The 16,596-nt window shown below is 46.9% G+C and overlaps 1 protein-coding gene across 13 annotated transcripts in view; it reads left to right on the forward strand.

Moving 5' to 3' along the window:
- picalma (phosphatidylinositol binding clathrin assembly protein a) overlaps positions 1 to 16,596 on the forward strand; it is a 48,536-nt gene continuing 31,940 nt past the window's right edge. For all 13 annotated transcript variants that reach the window (XM_056284171.1, XM_056284178.1, XM_056284179.1 and 10 more), the window contains exons 1-2: positions 1 to 309; positions 428 to 633. In XM_056284171.1, coding sequence (XP_056140146.1) covers positions 504 to 633 — 130 coding nt within the window. In that variant the 5' untranslated portion in view covers positions 1 to 309; positions 428 to 503. The remainder of the gene's footprint in view (positions 310 to 427; positions 634 to 16,596) is intronic.

Here is a 16,596-nt window from a genome sequence, read left to right on the forward strand (position 1 = left end):
TGCGCGCGGTCCGCTGTGGCGCGTGTGCGCTCGGCTGGGGGAGGCTGAGCCGGGCAGGAAGCGGGCCCGCCATTTTCCCGAGGAGCTGCAGTCCATTTAAACCCGGCAGGGGGAGGCGGTGGGAAAGTGGACGGAGCTCGCCGGGAGCCGAAAGGAAGCGAGAAAGAAGAGCAGCGAACGCGAGAGGAAGAGTGAGTCGCACGGGCGAAGGGGGAGAGCCGCGAGGCAAAGGCAGAGCAGAGAGCGGTTGGTGTGTTGTGGCTGTGGAGTAACGCGGCTCTCAGCTGTTCGCCGTCCGGCCCGGGTGAGGTAGGTGTGCTGGGGCGGCTGGTGGGGGGGGGCGGCTGAGGCTGGGGGGGGGCTGGGGGGCTGAAGTGAGTCAGGAGCCGTCGTCGTCTCATTCTTCTTCTCCCCGTCTCCCCGTCAGGTGGCAGAACCGTGGGAGCGACGTGACTGAATTCTGCTGGGTTTCGAGGCACCGTGTCGTGGTCGGAGTCTGCAGGATGTCGGGCCAGAGCATCACAGACCGGATAACCGCCGCGCAGCACAGCGTCACCGGCTCGGCCATAAGCAAAACGGTGTGCAAGGCGACCACGCACGAAGTCATGGGGCCGAAAAAGAAGCACTTGGACTGTAAGTACTGGACACGTGACTTGCTCCTCCGCCGCCGCGTCCCGCACGCGTGTGTCGGTCGTGTGAGGCCTACAGACGCGTCCGGCTAGAATAGCCTGCTAGACTACCTATGGAACCCTGTGCGGGATTCAGCCACTTATGGCAGAGACCAGATGGTTTGTCTCCGTTGCCGTGCTGGCAGCTACTCACAACCTGCTCGCAGCCGCGCGTCTGTGGCGGTCGGTCCTCATGTCGGACCCACGTTGCGTTTCTGAGACGTTAACTGGTCTCAGAATGAACCGCTATGTAGGCGTTATGTGCGCCCGCTGGTAGACTTTCAGCTGTCCCGAACAGTTTACGACGAGTTTCATGGGACCCCCTTCCTTATCATGCCACAGTACCGGCTGGTAATCACTTCCAGCTCGCCGTAATGTCATGTGTGGCCCGTCATCTGCCCTCGCTGTTCAGCCACTCTCTCTCTCTCTCTCTCTCTCTCTCTCTCTCTCTCTCTCTCTGTTCAGCCACTCTCTCTCTCTCTCTCTCTGTTCAGCCTCTCTCTCTCTGTTCAGCCTTTCTCTCTCTGTTCAGCCACACTCTCTCTCTCTCTCTGTTCAGTCTCTCTCTCTCTCTCTGTTCAGCCACTCTCTCTCTCTCTCTCTCTCTCTGCTCAGCCACTCTCTCTCTCTCTCTCTCTCTGTTCAGCCACTCTCTCTCTGTTCAGCCACTCTCTCTCTCTCTCTGTTCAGCCTTTCTCTCTCTGTTCAGCCACACTCTCTCTCTCTCTCTCTCTCTCTCTCTCTCTCTCTCTCTCTCTCTCTCTCTGTTCAGCCACTCTCTCTCTCTCTCTCTCTCTCTCTCTCTCTCTCTCTCTGTTCAGCCACTCTCTCTCTCTCTGTTCAGCCACTCTCTCTCTGTTCAGCCACTTTTAAAAGTGCTGTCGTCGCTGATAGACCTGGGTGTGCAGTCTCGTCAGGAGCGTTGCTTTTATCAAGGATATCACTACGTCAGGTCTATCCTCCAGTCCCAGTACAAGTCGGGTCTATCTCCAGTCCCAGTACAAGTCAGGTCTGTCTCCAGTCCCAGTACAAGTCAGGTCTGTCTCCAGTCCCAGTACAAGTCAGGTCTGTCTCCAGTCCCAGTACAAGTCGGGTCTGTCTCCAGTCTCAGTACAAGTCGGGTCTGTCTCCAGTCTCAATACAAGTCAGGTCTGTCTCCAGTCTCAGTACAAGTCGGGTCTGTCTCCAGTCTCTGTACAAGTCAGGTCTGTCTCCAGTCCCAGTACAAGTCAGGTCTGTCTCCAGTCCCAGTACAAGTCGGGTCTGTCTCCAGTCTCAATACAAGTCGGGTCTGTCTCCAGTCTCAATACAAGTCGGGTCTGTCTCCAGTCTCAATACAAGTCGGGTCTGTCTCCAGTCTCAGTACAAGTCAGGTCTGTCTCCAGTCCCAGTACAGGTTGCGTCTGTCTCCAGTCTCAGTACAAGTCGGGTCTGTCTCCAGTCCCAGTACAAGTCGGGTCTGTCTCCAGTCTCAGTACAAGTCGGGTCTGTCTCCAGTCTCAGTACAAGTCGGGTCTGTCTCCAGTCTCATTACAAGTCGGGTCTGTCTCCAGTCTCAGTACAAGTCGGGTCTGTCTCCAGTCCCAGTACAAGTCGGGTCTGTCTCCAGTCCCAGTACAAGTCGGGTCTGTCTCCAGTCTCAGTACAAGTCGGGTCTGTCTCCAGTCTCAGTACAAGTCGGGTCTGTCTCCAGTCTCAGTACAAGTCGGGTCTGTCTCCAGTCTCAGTACAAGTCGGGTCTCTCTCCAGTCCCAGTACAAGTCGGGTCTGTCTCCAGTCCCAGTACAAGTCAGGCCTGTCTCCAGTCTCAGTACAAGTCAGGCCTGTCTCCAGTCTCAGTACAAGTCGGGTCTGTCTCCAGCCCCAGTTCAAGTCGGGTCTGTCTCCAGTCCCAGTACAAGTCGGGTCTGTCTCCAGTCCCAGTACAAGTCGGGTCTGTCTCCAGTCCCAGTACAAGTCGGGTCTATCTCCAGTCCCAGTACAAGTCAGGCCTGTCTCCAGTCCCAGTACAAGTCAGGCCTGTCTCCAGTCCCAGTACAAGTCAGGCCTGTCTCCAGTCCCAGTACAAGTCAGGCCTGTCTCCAGTCCCAGTACAAGTCGGGTCTGTCTCCAGTCTCAGTACAAGTCGGGTCTCTCTCCAGTCCCAGTACAAGTCGGGTCTCTCTCCAGTCCCAGTACAAGTCGGGTCTGTCTCCAGTCCCAGTACAAGTCGGGTCTCTCTCCAGTCCCAGTACAAGTCGGGTCTCTCTCCAGTCCCAGTACAAGTCGGGTCTCTCTCCAGTCCCAGTACAAGTCGGGTCTCTCTCCAGTCCCAGTACAAGTCGGGTCTCTCTCCAGTCCCAGTACAAGTCGGGTCTCTCTCCAGTCCCAGTACAAGTCGGGTCTGTCTCCAGTCCCAGTACAAGTCGGGTCTGTCTCCAGTCCCAGTACAAGTCAGGCCTGTCTCCAGTCTCAGTACAAGTCAGGTCTGTCTCCAGTCCCAGTAGACGGTATCTATGCTGTCGTTTTGTTTTCGGCCAAGGAAGTGTGTCCACGGACAAGTGTGATGAGTGGCAGTTAACACAGGCTTTGCTCCGTCTCTGACATGTGTCCCCTGTCAGAGCCGCTGTCTGTTCCCAGAGACCTGCGCTATCAGGGCCTTGACTTAATGCCGAGTCAAACAGAAGCGATGCAGCATGTAGTAAAATGTAAAGTATCCTCCTCTGTAAAACCCAAGTTTCAGACCTTACCTTGATAGCCAACTGAGGTCATTGTTCACTCTTGCCTGGTTATGCAAGACATTTGACAAAAGTGTCCTGATGTATTCGCTCGGTGTTTTTACCTTTGGTCTCAGATAGCAGTTTAGCCTAGTTATTTTGCACCGCTTCCCCCATCTGTTAAAAGTTAACTTCCATTTGCAGGAAAAAGATCTTCAGAGTCACCTGAAAACCATGTTATTTCCCTAAGCTGGATTTCCGATGAGTGCCTATTTGCAGTGAAGCGGCAAGCTTTAGTACCCTCTGAACCCTAAGAACCAAATAAAGGGTGTTTTTTTTTTTTTGGTTTTTAATGAAACGTATGAGAAATGGCCAAGCTTGAGTTCATTTATTTTGACACTGTCCCTAGAGCTGACATCTCTCTTCTGTGTGGCTCTGTGTAAGGGGCTCGGGAAAGGACACTGAGGATTTAAAACGGCTTTTCCCCGTCACTATTTTGGACATAATGTTCTGGAACAGTGTTGTTCAGGTGACTGTGTGTAAATATCAACAACAGAGTCCTCTGGAAAGATTACAGCGGTTAATGTTTAACTTGAATTTGTGCGATATATGGATGTTTTTTCTTCCGTCTGTGTGTGCATTTTGTATGGAAACACAGGCACCCAATGACATACCTAGTGTTTATATACTAGCTCTATCATATATCGTGTCAACCATATATATGAGTATTATTCTTTGCGTTCTCAACCTGTGTGCAGGTTAATGGCAGTGGTAAAATGACTCCAGCTGTACTCCCGGCTGGGTGTCATTGATTTCTGTATATCCTCTTTTGAGATGTTGAGCTGCTGGTGTCTGCCTGCTAGTGTCTTGTTCATTTTTACTTTTGGTTCACAAACGGTAAAATTCCTTAGTAGTGTGTCATCAGTGATCGTATGGCACTCATCGCTTTTAGTCGCTGGTAACTTTGGTTCCTGGTCTGATAGCTAGATGATCTGGCAGTTGTACATCTTACCTTTTAACTTTTCATCAGATAGTTTTTTTTTTTTACTACAAGCCTACTCATCCGTCATTATAAGAAGTCAATATGCAGTTTGAGCTAGTGAAGTCAATGTTATATCTAGTCAAAAAATAACCCCCCCTGGGGTGTCCGGGTGGCATGGCGGTCTGCTCCGTTGCCTACCAACACAGGGATTGCAGGTTCGAATTCCGGCGTTACCGCTGGCTTGTTCAGGCGTCCCTACAGACACAATTGATCTGCAGGCGGGAAGCCAGATGTGGGTATGTGTCCTGGTCGCTGCACTAGCGCCTCCTCTGGTCGGTCGGGGTGCCTGTTCGGGGGGGGAACTGGGGGGGAATAGTGTGATCCTCCCACGTGCTACGTCCCCCTGGTGAAACTCCTCACTGTCAGGTGAAAAGCAGCGGCTGGTGACTCCACATGTATGGGAGGAGACGTGGTAGTCTGCAGCCCTCCCCGGATCAGCAGAGGAGGTGGAGCAGAGACCGTTAGGGGTCGCCGCAGCGGATCTTCCGTTTCTTGCTGTGCAAAAACATTGTTCATCACATAACTAACAATTCGTGTGTGTGTGTGATCCTAATTCTTTTTGGAGGTGGTGGGTATTGTTCCAGAGAGGACCAGAAAAATAGCAGAAAATCAAAATAATTATGCATAATTATGCAAATATGCATTTTCTAAAATGGCTAAAAACCACTTTTCTCGGCATTTCAGATGATTCTGAGCATTTGGGTGGAGGGGGTTGGAGTGGGGGGGGGGTTTAGGGGCAGGGGGAAGGCGGGTAGCTGGCAGGATGAAGAGGAGGGAGATTTAGACGGGTGGATAACCAAACCGCTACATTGTAGCGGGGTTCTTCTAGTATATATATATATATATATATATATATATATATATATATATATATATATATATATATATCCATCTTCTTAAATGAAACCCTCAATGGTGGGGAGAGTGCTCAACAAATATGATATTCCGCTCCTCATTATTTGGTCACTTGTATCAACACCGTGGACGGTTTAAAAAAAAAAAGCAAAAATGCTATTATTTTTTTAAATTATATTTATATATAAATGTAAAGTTTTTTTGCTGGCCACACTTTTGAGCTTTTTTTATACCTTGAGCAGCATTACAAACTTGATGTCAAGTTTAACTGCATCTTCTATGCAAATAAAACTTGCATGATTTTAACATAACTGGATGTCAACAACCAACCTTTCATTCATTGTAGCCCACAGCCAGAAATCTTATTGGGCTGCTAGGCACGCATACCTGTCACATTTTTAGTTTAGACTGTAGCAGGGTCTCTGACGTCACCTTCAGGTGTCAGTCAACTGCGGTGTGAAGGATGGCATGATTAGTAAAGGAAAGTCTTGTTAGTGGGGTGCAATGTATAATGACATTTTAAGAGAGATATTGTATTCTTCCCCAAATGGCGAACATGTGAAGCGGTTTTGCCTGTTTGCACTTGGCTCCGTGATTTGAACGGTGCCTGGAATCCACTTCAGTAAGTCACTATTTCTAGAATCTGCTTAATCAAGAGGCTCCATACTCAGTGTTTGAGCAAGTTGGTTTGTGAAGCGAGATTGAGGGGATCGACCATGGCCCAGTGACCCCGGTCCACCTAGACGAGCTGGTGACTGGCAGCTCCTGTGGCCTCTTGTTGAGCTAATCTACAGAGCCGGTTGATGCTGTCGCCTAGCAAGAGTCTCACTTGGGTTGGAGGTATTTAAGGAGGTATGGAGAGTGTGCTTTTGTTGAAGTTTCCTGTCATGCCAGAAATACCCCCGGTGTGTCTTCAGCTCCTATGCCTGTTTGATTTCCAGGTGAGATATGGCCCGCTGCTCCAGCTCCTTTTGAATTTTTGCCCGGTCTAGTGTACGCATTCTTCAGCATGGCTGTGCGAGATAAACTTGGTCAAGTAACTTTAAAGACAGTCTTCAGTTGCCATCGAAGGACTTGTTGATAAAGTCAAACAAATGCTCACCACAGGTTTCACCTAATTTATTTGCCCGTTTGTTTAAAGCAAGTGTGAAATAACTTCTGGAAAGGTGTCGCCCAGTGGATTTTGTCGTTTTGCTTGGGCCCCGCTGGCATTGTGTGTGATGGTACAGGCTGCATTGCATGTTTTTAGTAAGTCCATCATGGTTATGTAAGTCCTCTTCTGGAAATTGACTGTGTTGTGAAAAGAAGGCAGCTGAAATGCATGGTGGGGTTTTTGTTTTTTTTGTCTAGGTGGATTGCTGTTATGTAAGATTCATTATACACCACTGTTGAAGGGCAGCTCAAAGGTCCCCTGGTGTGGTGAGGTAGTACATGTATGACTGCCATAGTGGCTGTGTACATTCAAGCTGATGGAAACACCTTGGAGAAGAATCCAGATAACATTTCCTGAGAATATTGTGACATTCATGTACCATTATTTATTATTATCTGTGATGGCCTGCTAGCCTGTCCAGGGCGGGGAGACACCCGCGACCCTGAGAGCAGGATAAGCGGCTTGGATAATGGATGGATGGATTTATTATTATACAATATTGAAGCCACAAGTGTCCATGTGTAGTTGTCAGCATTCGGAGCATAGTTCAGAGTAACCCAACAGCAAGTCCTGATGCTAAGAGGGCGTGTCTCATTTGTTTTGCAGTTGTAGATAATTTAACACTTTATTTTCCCAGCACAGGGAGGTAGTTTCATTATTTTCTATTAACCAGATATCCTTTTTGAAGTACGTGTCCAACAATGAAGTTCACTTGCAGATTTAGTTTATCCTTTATTAAAAAGAGATGCTGAATATGCACTAAAGAAATGTAAGATATGCCGGGGAGGTAAAATGTACACAACAAGCATGCATGCCTCTATCTGTAACTACGTTCTGATCAGTTCCCTCATTGTGTTGGCAGGCTGGAGTGTCCTTAAAACCTGGCTATAGGACGGATGCATGTGTGAGGGGTCACAGAACCTTTTAAAAGATATGAGACACTTGGAGTTGTTTTAAATGGTGACCCCGCCCCATCTCTCAGAGATACATGACCCCCTGAATGGAAGGGCTTCATAACATTTAGAGGAAAAGGCTGCGTTATGAAAGGAGCTTGTGTCTGAACGGTCACAAAGGGGCTCCTTCAGACAGCAATTGTCCTTCAGCGAGGCATTTAATCTCGTGTTACTCTAGTGACATCGGTAGGTATGCATTTTGGGGATATACAAAGCACATTACAGTCAATATTTTTGTGGCACCTGAGGTACATTCATGAGGGACATTAAATTTGTCGGTTACTTTTCATACCTAGGTTTGCCTTTGTGTGTCATATCCCCAGATCAGTAACCAACAGAACTTGTGCTGGGATGACGGTTCAGTAGGAAGTATGTGAAAATGGTGTGTCTGTTTTGTGAGGGGGGCATCTACGGTCTGTAGTTGAAGTATATGAGAGTGAGTGAGGTGTCATGCTCCATTGGTTTCCCCCACACCACAGGAATACAGGCACATCTACATGGCATTAAAGGGTCCGGCCATGAATGTTCTCATTCATCTCTCACCTGTTGTGAGTTTGATGGCTGAAGTATGGGTTCAGGTTTCATCTGGTTCACCGTCAGAAGTATCAAGCTTGTTGACCACTGGAATTATATGACCTGTGTTGTAAGTATGCTTAGCTGTTTTGTGTCCAGGCACAATCAGCTTCTAGTGTATACATAGATATATACGCTCTGTATCCATGGCTGAAGCTCGAGTTCAACCCTTACATTGGAGTTAAGCTATTGGGAAGGTGCTTGTACTTGTGTCATTTTGAATGGATCTCCAGGGTTTGCGATGATCAAAACACCAACACCTTCGCATACACAGCATATAGAAGGCAAAGTAATACAAGAGCAACAATCATTAGGATTGTAGCGTTGAATACACGGGTTTAATTTTAATGTTGGGAGTCGAGAATGGGTGGGTTGGGAATTTTTGGGCCAAAAAAATGAAACCAGTTTCCTGGAACATTCAAACAAGCGTGGAATGCCCGTGGTCTGGAGGGAAAATATTACACCTGTTTAGAGTTCCGTAGTTCTAAATGAAGGTCTTAACATCTTGGAACGTGGACTATGGAGCTCTTGAGTTTTCATCCTCTGCAACTTAAACAGCAGTTCACTAAAGGTGGTTTGTGCCAGCCATGCCAGAGGACGCATTAAAACCCGTCTGCACCTTTGTACCCTCCTAAAGGCACTGCCCGGTGGTTTTCACAGAGGTTCACCCTAAACCCCTCCCCAAGCAGAATGAGATGGACTGCTAGGAGCATGTGACTGCTGTGGCATCAAATGACCGTCCTTAAAAAGACTGCTGACACGCTGTCCCCCAACTTCAACTGAATGGAGCCTCCTGTGACTCTAAAAAGGTCCACGAGAGTCGGTAGCACAACGCCAAACTGCAAATGGGCACAAGCCACGGAGTGCTTGTTAGTATAGCCCACCAAAACCCCCATGACTGAGATGAAATGAAGTCTAGTTTTCCTCAGCCTTGTTGGGCTGATCTGTTGCTTGACAAACGGCCACTAGTTTCGCAGATCTGATCGTGTGTTTCTTTAGGTAGGATAGTGGGGCTATGTTACAAGTCTTTTGGAAGAGACCAATAAAGTAGAGCTGTGATACTGTTAACTAGAAATTCTTTCCCTCTGCAAAAAAAGACAATGTGCAACTCTTACCCTGTTTTTTTTAAATGCTTTCCTTTTGCCAGTCTTCCTATTTAGTAGCACATTGATGTAAGGAAACATCAGGACGTAATGTTGAGATCGGCGTTGGTGTAGGCATGTTTTCATGGGCTGAGTATGTGCTAAATGTGCACAGCAGTGGGACTGCAAAAAAGGACAAACATTTCCTGAAGTAGGAAGTGTTCCCTGTAGTTCCTGAAGCAAACTGTAGATTGGCAAAGATAAAAAGCCAACAGGAAGTCATTATACAACCCAGCCCTCCTCCCAGAATGCTCAGTAGTGGAGCTGATCAAATGTTAGATTGGCTGGATGCATTTGATCCACTTCCTGTCAATTATGCCACTGATTACAAGAGTACGTAATAATCTCATCTGCCTGGTTGGACTGTCAGATTATTTATATATATATAACTTTTTTTGATCTTCCAAATAGTTTCACCTTTTTAATGGAATTCCTCAAAATCCTCAAACTGCGATGCATCGATGTAAGAACTGCGCTCCCATAATTCAAACAGGCCTGGAAGCTTGATGTAAAAAGATTTAAAAGCTGAAATTGCAAGTTCTAACAACCATGTTGAAAGCAACAATTTGTACCACAGATCACTAATTAGATGTCGCTAAAGTCTTTTTATAGCCTTTTCACGCTGGTGGTCTTATATACTTGTGTCTGCAGCCTTTACCATCAGAAGGCCTGGAGCTCCACATGAAAGCGGTAGGGTGATGGGGCGGTGTTTAGTCGGTGGTGCAGCAGCTCTTTGGACGAGGGTTAAACTCTGGAGCGTGACGCTGTGTTGTGGACTGAAGGTGTTGCTGCGGTGATAAGGCTTTTATTGCATTTTAAGCTGAGGATGAATGCTGCCTCCAGAAACCTAGATCACAAGATGGTGATTTTGGTTTAATAAAGTTTTACAGCAGTGCTGGGATCTTGTGGTGACTGCATTTTAGAAAGCACAGACGGCTCCGTTTTTCATTTCATTTATTTTTTAATTGAAATTGTAAATCGTTTAAAACACTTGGAGCCAAGTGAAGTGGCTGTTGTTCCCTGACGTCGCCGGCCTCGGTTTAGACTTTAACTTTTGGTATACATCTTGTTTATTGTGGAAAACTGTTTCCTCATTTGTAGACGAATGGATGAGCCTTGTTTTACAGCAAGAAAGTTAAACACCTTGAGTGTTTTAGGAATTGAGATTTATGGGAAATTTTCATAGAAATGGTAAAATTGGTTTTGAATAACTTCCTGAAAGAAGAAGCGTTTAGGCTTTTTTTGTGTTTAACTCGTGGCTTGAATATAGTGTAGAAAATTAAAAGATCCATAAAATTGTGTGAGAATGGTTGTTAGAATAATGAGGCACATTAACTTGGTGTTTAAAGCTTCCATTGGCCTTTAAAGCCTCGCTCCTGCAGACTTACAACCCAGCACTTGTCTTGTGTGGATGCAGTCTCCTGGCATATTCAGGATAAAGGCTCATTTTTCCACTTTTTTTTTTTTGTGGAGGTGTATTTTGCATATTAAACATGTTTAGTGGTACTCCCAATACCGCTTTACAGTCTGACTGTGTCGTAAGCTCAAGCACCCTGGTCTGTGGTCCATCTGTAAAATGCAGGCTCAAGCTCAGCTGCGTTTACGACACCTTTTGAAACAAGTTTAGCTTTTTTAAAGTCCTTCGCCAAGTCGGTCTCGTTCTGTCTCTCCCCGACGTCATTCTACCTCCTCCTCTTGCATTCCTTCTTTGGCTCGCATGCTACGCTTTGTCAGTCTGGGTTGAATATGTCTATTAATAAGCCTGTCTCATGGGATGGGGAAGGAAATACCTCTGTGTATTGTGACTGCTGAGTGGTCCTCTGGAGGGCTCGTACTTTATCCCAGCACAGTGCTGCTACTTCACGCCAGACACTCCTGTCTTTACCCTTTGCTGTGCCTGTCTAAGTAAATTGTTGCTTCCATGCTATTGCCCATAAGTCCCTGTCCTGAGATTTAAAGCCGAGTCCCAATGAGCTAAGACTCCGTCAGATGTCTCGTTACGGAAGAGCAACTTCAGAAAAACAGAAAACGGGTCTGTTCAGATGGCGTTGTCCAGAGTTGCTGTGGTTTTAATGTAGTCATACATTGTGAATGTGGTGCACAGTTGCTTCCTGTGTGCTACTTCCCTATTTAGAAAAGGGTGAACTCATCATTTCCTTTCTCGTGTTCAGAGCTGACCGGCAGTCATCCTCATTTACTAACATAGGACGAGTGCCTTAACTCACATTTAAGTTAAATGTGACTGAAGCCGTCCATGATGTCAGGCTTCTTGTTTTGGAACCCCTCTGGACACACTCCTCCAGAGATCTGGAGATGTGATAACTGAACTCTGTCTTGATAACCAGCGCCTGACCCGTCTTTTCCTCGTAGGACCTCGTATCGCATAGAATATCTTGGATGTGCTCCAACAGAGCTGTTTTCAAATCCAGGCTAAAAACATTTCTCTCTTCACATGCCTGTGATTGAGCTCTAAAACTGGCACCCTAGTCCTGCTCTTTAATTCGGGAAGTAGACTTCTGGTCACTCCCGGGGGGGAAGTGACGTCTCAGACTTACGTCCAGGCTCTATTGGCGGGCTTCTGCTCCGTGCTTCTCTGTTCGCTGTTCCAAAAGATATGACTACACGGCCGAGGCCACTTCCACTATGTCTTATTGTTCTTGCATGTGACATCTTCTAAACCTTTTGCCTTACACGCTGCTATTTCTGCCAAAGTTTGCCAGCCCACGTCCGGGCATATCTCTGGGAGAACCCTAATGTGGTCCCAGCTGATATGAACACACGTCACCTCCCACAGGCCTTCCTCTGATAGCGTAGTCCTCTATCGGCTCTGCTCGATGCATCTTGGTCAGATTGGCAAACGAACATTTCAGCCCTTTGTCCCGGTTAGATTACTGAAAATGTCTGTGTCCATGCCCTCATCATTTCCCCTCTCAAGCCCGGCATAATATGAGTGCATCCCCTTCTGATGAAGGTTCTGATGAAGACTGTTCAGTCAGAAGTGGGGGTATGCATGGCTAATCACATTGTAAGTTAGTAAGGTTAAACTGTGAGAAGTTGTGTGGTTTACTGGGAAGGAAAGGTCGATGTTTTCTTGTGGGATTTTTGTTGCCATTGCGATTTAAAATCAATGGACCGAGGCTAAAGTGTTTGTTTTCTTTGTTACTGACGTCATCTAAAGTAAAATAAATGAATCCAAAAAACTGCAAAACACAAACACGTTAGTATTTGAAAATGTTTTCTTGAATTCCTTTTTGAACAATGTCAACTCTGTGTGCAAGTCCTGTTTCTACCAGCACGGCCTCAAGTGACCCTCGACAGCCCCAATGTAGTCCTGTCCCCCTTCTGAAAGACTGGCAGTCCTGTCCCCCTTCCGAAAGACTGGCAGGCCTGTCCCCCTTCTGAAAGACTGGCAGGCCTGCCCCCCTTCCGAAAGACTGGCAGGCCTGCCCCCCTTCCGAAAGACTGGCAGGCCTGTCCCCCTTCGGAAAGACTGGCAGGCCTGTCCCCCTTCCGAAAGACTGGCAGTCCTGTCCCCCTTCCGAAAGACTGGCAGTCCTGTCCCCCTTCCGAAAGACTGGCAAGCCTGTCCCTCTTCCGAAAGACTGGCAGGCCTGTCCCCCTTCCGAAAGACTGGCAGGCCTGTCCCCCTTCCGAAAGACTGGCAGGCCTGTCCCCCTTCCGAAAGACTGGCAGGCCTGTCCCCCTTCCGAAAGACTGGCAGGCCTGTCCCCCTTCCGAAAGACTGGCAGGCCTGTCCCCTTTCCGAAAGACTGGCAGGCCTGTCCCCCTTCCGAAAGACTGGCAGTCCTGTCCCCCTTCCGAAAGACTGGCAGGCCTGTCCCCCTTCTGAAAGACTGGCAGAGGGCAGGATGGTCATTGCTGGCAAGGCAAAGGTATTTAACTTGTGTTGAAGAGCAGATGTGGTGAACATGGGAAGCAGGCCAGTAATAACATGTGTGCTTGCTGGATTATAAGTGGGTTAGGTTTAGCCTAAACTGCCATTCACTTCATTGGTATTTTTTTTTTTTACTTGAAATTAACTTGAGCTGTAAAAGCCTGAATGTTTTTGAATGTGTCCATCCATCCGTTATCTGAACCTGAACTTATCCTGCTCTCAGGGTTGCGGGGATGCTGGAGCCTATCTCAGCAGTCACTGGGCGGCAGGCAGGGAGACACCCTGGACAGGCCGCCAGGCCATCACAGGGCCCACAAACACACACACCTAGGAACAATTAAGTACAGCCAATTCACCTGACCTACATGGCCTTGGTTCACCTGACCTACATGTCTTTGGTTCACCTGACCTACATGTCTGTCTTTGGACTGTGGGAGGAAACCGGAGCACCCGGAGGAAAATATGTATATTAAAAATAAGTAAATATATATATATATAGCATTTTCTTCCAAAACTGTCAGTGGTGCTCTAAGTGCTCAACTAATGAGGAGCGGAATATCAACACGGATACAGGAAAAAAAAGCTTTATATAGCTCTCTCTCTCTCTCTCTTTTTTATATATATATATATATATATATATATATATATATATTACAGTGTAAACCTGGTGGAAAGAGATGCAGTTAAAAATGCAGCAGAAATAAATCATTTGTATTTTACTTGAAATAAAAAGTACCTTTTGTGGATTTAGTCAACGTCTTTTATGCCATCTGTCACAAAGACGACTGAGAGACTTTTTTCCCTTCATAGCATAGAAGCAAGGGTGTGTGTATTTACAAGCCGTAGGTCAAAAGACTTGAGCAGAAGTAGAGTCATGTTCACAGACAACGTAAAGTCAAATCGCTGTACTTTTCTGCCATAAATCAATCCCTGCATTTCCCGGGTGGTTTTGTGCCTGGTGGCAGATAAGGGGAACTTCCCCCAATGCTGACTGTGTCATTCTCCCATAGCCATTGCACTCTGACCAAAATGAATTTTAATAATGATATAGCAAAAACGTTATCAGGCGCTGCTTTAATAGTTCACTGATTAACATCCACAACCGGTTTGCTGGCCAACTGACAGTGTATGGAGGACTATGTCCAGCTGTCCTCCTGATCTGCACGTCGGTCTGTAACCTCACTGCTGCGTTACTCCCCTCTGTTGAGCCTTACATTCAAGATGCAAGGAGTGGAGCGAGGGCTGGGCGATACGGTCAACTTCACAAGTCGTGGGCGTCCGGGTGTCCCGTTGCCTACCAACACAGGGATCATGGAATCCCCGTGTTGCCTCCGGCCTGGTCCGGCATCCCTACAGACACAACTGGCCGTGTCTGCAGGTGGGAAGCTGGATGTGGGTATGTGTCCAGGTCACTGCACTAGCGCCTCCTCTGGTTGGTCAGGGTGCCTGTTCAGGGGGGGAGGGGGAACTGGGGGGAATAGCATGATCCTCCCACGTGCTACGTCCCCCTGGTGAAACTCCTCACTGTCAGGTGAAAAGAAGCGGCTGGTGACTCCACATGTATGGGAGGAGACATGTGGTAGTCTGCAGCCCTGCCCGGATCAGCAGAGGAGGTGGAGCAGCAACCGGGACGGCTCGGGAGAGTGGGGTAATTGGCTGGGTACAATTGGGGAGAAAAGGGGATATTTTTGATGGAATACCTCCATCGATATTTTGACGATACTGTAGAAAGGATTTATGGTATTGTCATCAAATGTTTACACAATGACATTTTTGATAAACACTCATCAGTAATGTGGATATGATGTCCAAATAGGATAGTAATGATTCCAATACAAATAATATAACAGCTAGAGCCGTCTAATAAGGTCAGAAGATTGCATGTCTTTACTGTAATGCAGCCTTTGACAACACTGGTGTCATATCACAATGTTACGCTGTCCAAAATCCCAGATGATGTCTCGTGCTACGTCACAGTGTTGCTATATCTGATATATTCTCTGCACCGTTGCACCTTATTGCCTGTTGTTTGGCCTGTATGAGTCAATCCTTGTGAAGATTGTTGTGTTGTTATGCTATGTTAAGTACACTGAGAGAGCCACAAGACAGGAGTCAAATTCCATGTTTGTGCAAACCTGCATGGCCAGTAAACCTGACTCTGATATGTCGATATTGCCCAGCCCTAAGTGGGACTCTTGAGAAATGTTTTAAACAATCAAATCACTTTTTTTCTCTTTTTTGTATCAAGTGTTGGGCACAGATGAGGAATTGCTTTTGTTCATTTCTGAGAAAACGCTAATTTTTCTCAGCTTTCGCCTGTTTAGCTCCATTTCCAGCACTGAGGTGTGATGTAATCCTGCTGCTGACTTTTTATTATTTTTCTTGCTTTCCAGCAGCACTTGTAGACCAACAAGCTGCAGATTTCATACGGTGTCCATTTCAAACACCACAGAGAGTAGCTAACTGTAAAAAATGTCTGTTACAAACCAGCTGTGTACCTGGACTAGGCTGCCACAAAGCCTGTATGGGAACCATGACAAAATATAAATTTGTGCTCTTCTGTCAGGTTGTCCCTTTTTTAAAAAGGCATTCAGCCCCGAGTTATGTCTTTACACGAGAACAGACAAAAAAAGGACTGAAAAATTAATAGAATAGGGAAGTCTCATTAAATCTACATATGAAATAGCAGGGCGGCACTGTGGCGCAGTGATTAGCGCAGTCGCCTCACAGCAAGAAGGTCATGGGTTCGAGCCCCGGGGTTGTCCAGCCTTGGGGGTCATCCCGGGTTGTCCTCTGTGCGGAGTTTGCATGTTCTCCATGTATCTGCGTTGGTTTCCTCCGGGTGCTCCGGTTTACTCCCACTGTCCGAAGACATGTAGGTCAGGTGACTTGGCCATACTAAACTGTCCCTGCGTGTGTGTGTGTGATGGCCTGGCGGCCTGTCCAGGGTGTCTCCCCGCCTGCCGCCCAATGACTGCTGGGACAGGCTCCAGCATCCCCCGACCCTGAGAGCAGGAGAAGCGGTTTGGAAGATGGATGGATGGATGAAGTAACTGAGCTGACTTGTCTGATTGGATAGTTTTGTGAAGCAGATAAAAAGTATCTGATTACAAATTAAGTTACTTCTTGTGCAGTGTGTCAGAGATGAAAGTTGGGGTCACTGTAACTCTTTGACAGGTGGTTATTGATTGACAGCATTAAAAAAATTTTTTTTCCAGAAACTACTTAGAATTGCATGGTCAGGTTTGGCTGCCGCCTGTCAAATAACAGAATGATGAGTACATGTCAGAACTGAAATGAGCCAAAGAGAGGATTTCCACACAAGAGAAATTAAACGTGCTGCAAATGATCATTTGTTTGCCCCTAGAATATAAACTCCTATGAAACATTCATCTATTTTGGGTGCCAAGCCCTTTCTTTGGCATCTGTTGGTTATGAATATTGGATAACTGGAATCGCACTCAAGTTACTGTCACGTGACTTCCTGGAAGAGGACATGAAAATTCTGAATTTGAGAGAAAAATAAATTCTGGCTATCGCATTACTTGTTTGGTTGGTTAGGATGACTGACTAATGGGTCATAACATCACTGAAGTCATTTTTGGGGTGGAACATTATA

The sequence above is a fragment of the Lampris incognitus genome, chromosome 8, assembly GCF_029633865.1.
Source record: "Lampris incognitus isolate fLamInc1 chromosome 8, fLamInc1.hap2, whole genome shotgun sequence".
NCBI classification, from domain to species: Eukaryota; Metazoa; Chordata; class Actinopteri; order Lampriformes; family Lampridae; genus Lampris; species Lampris incognitus.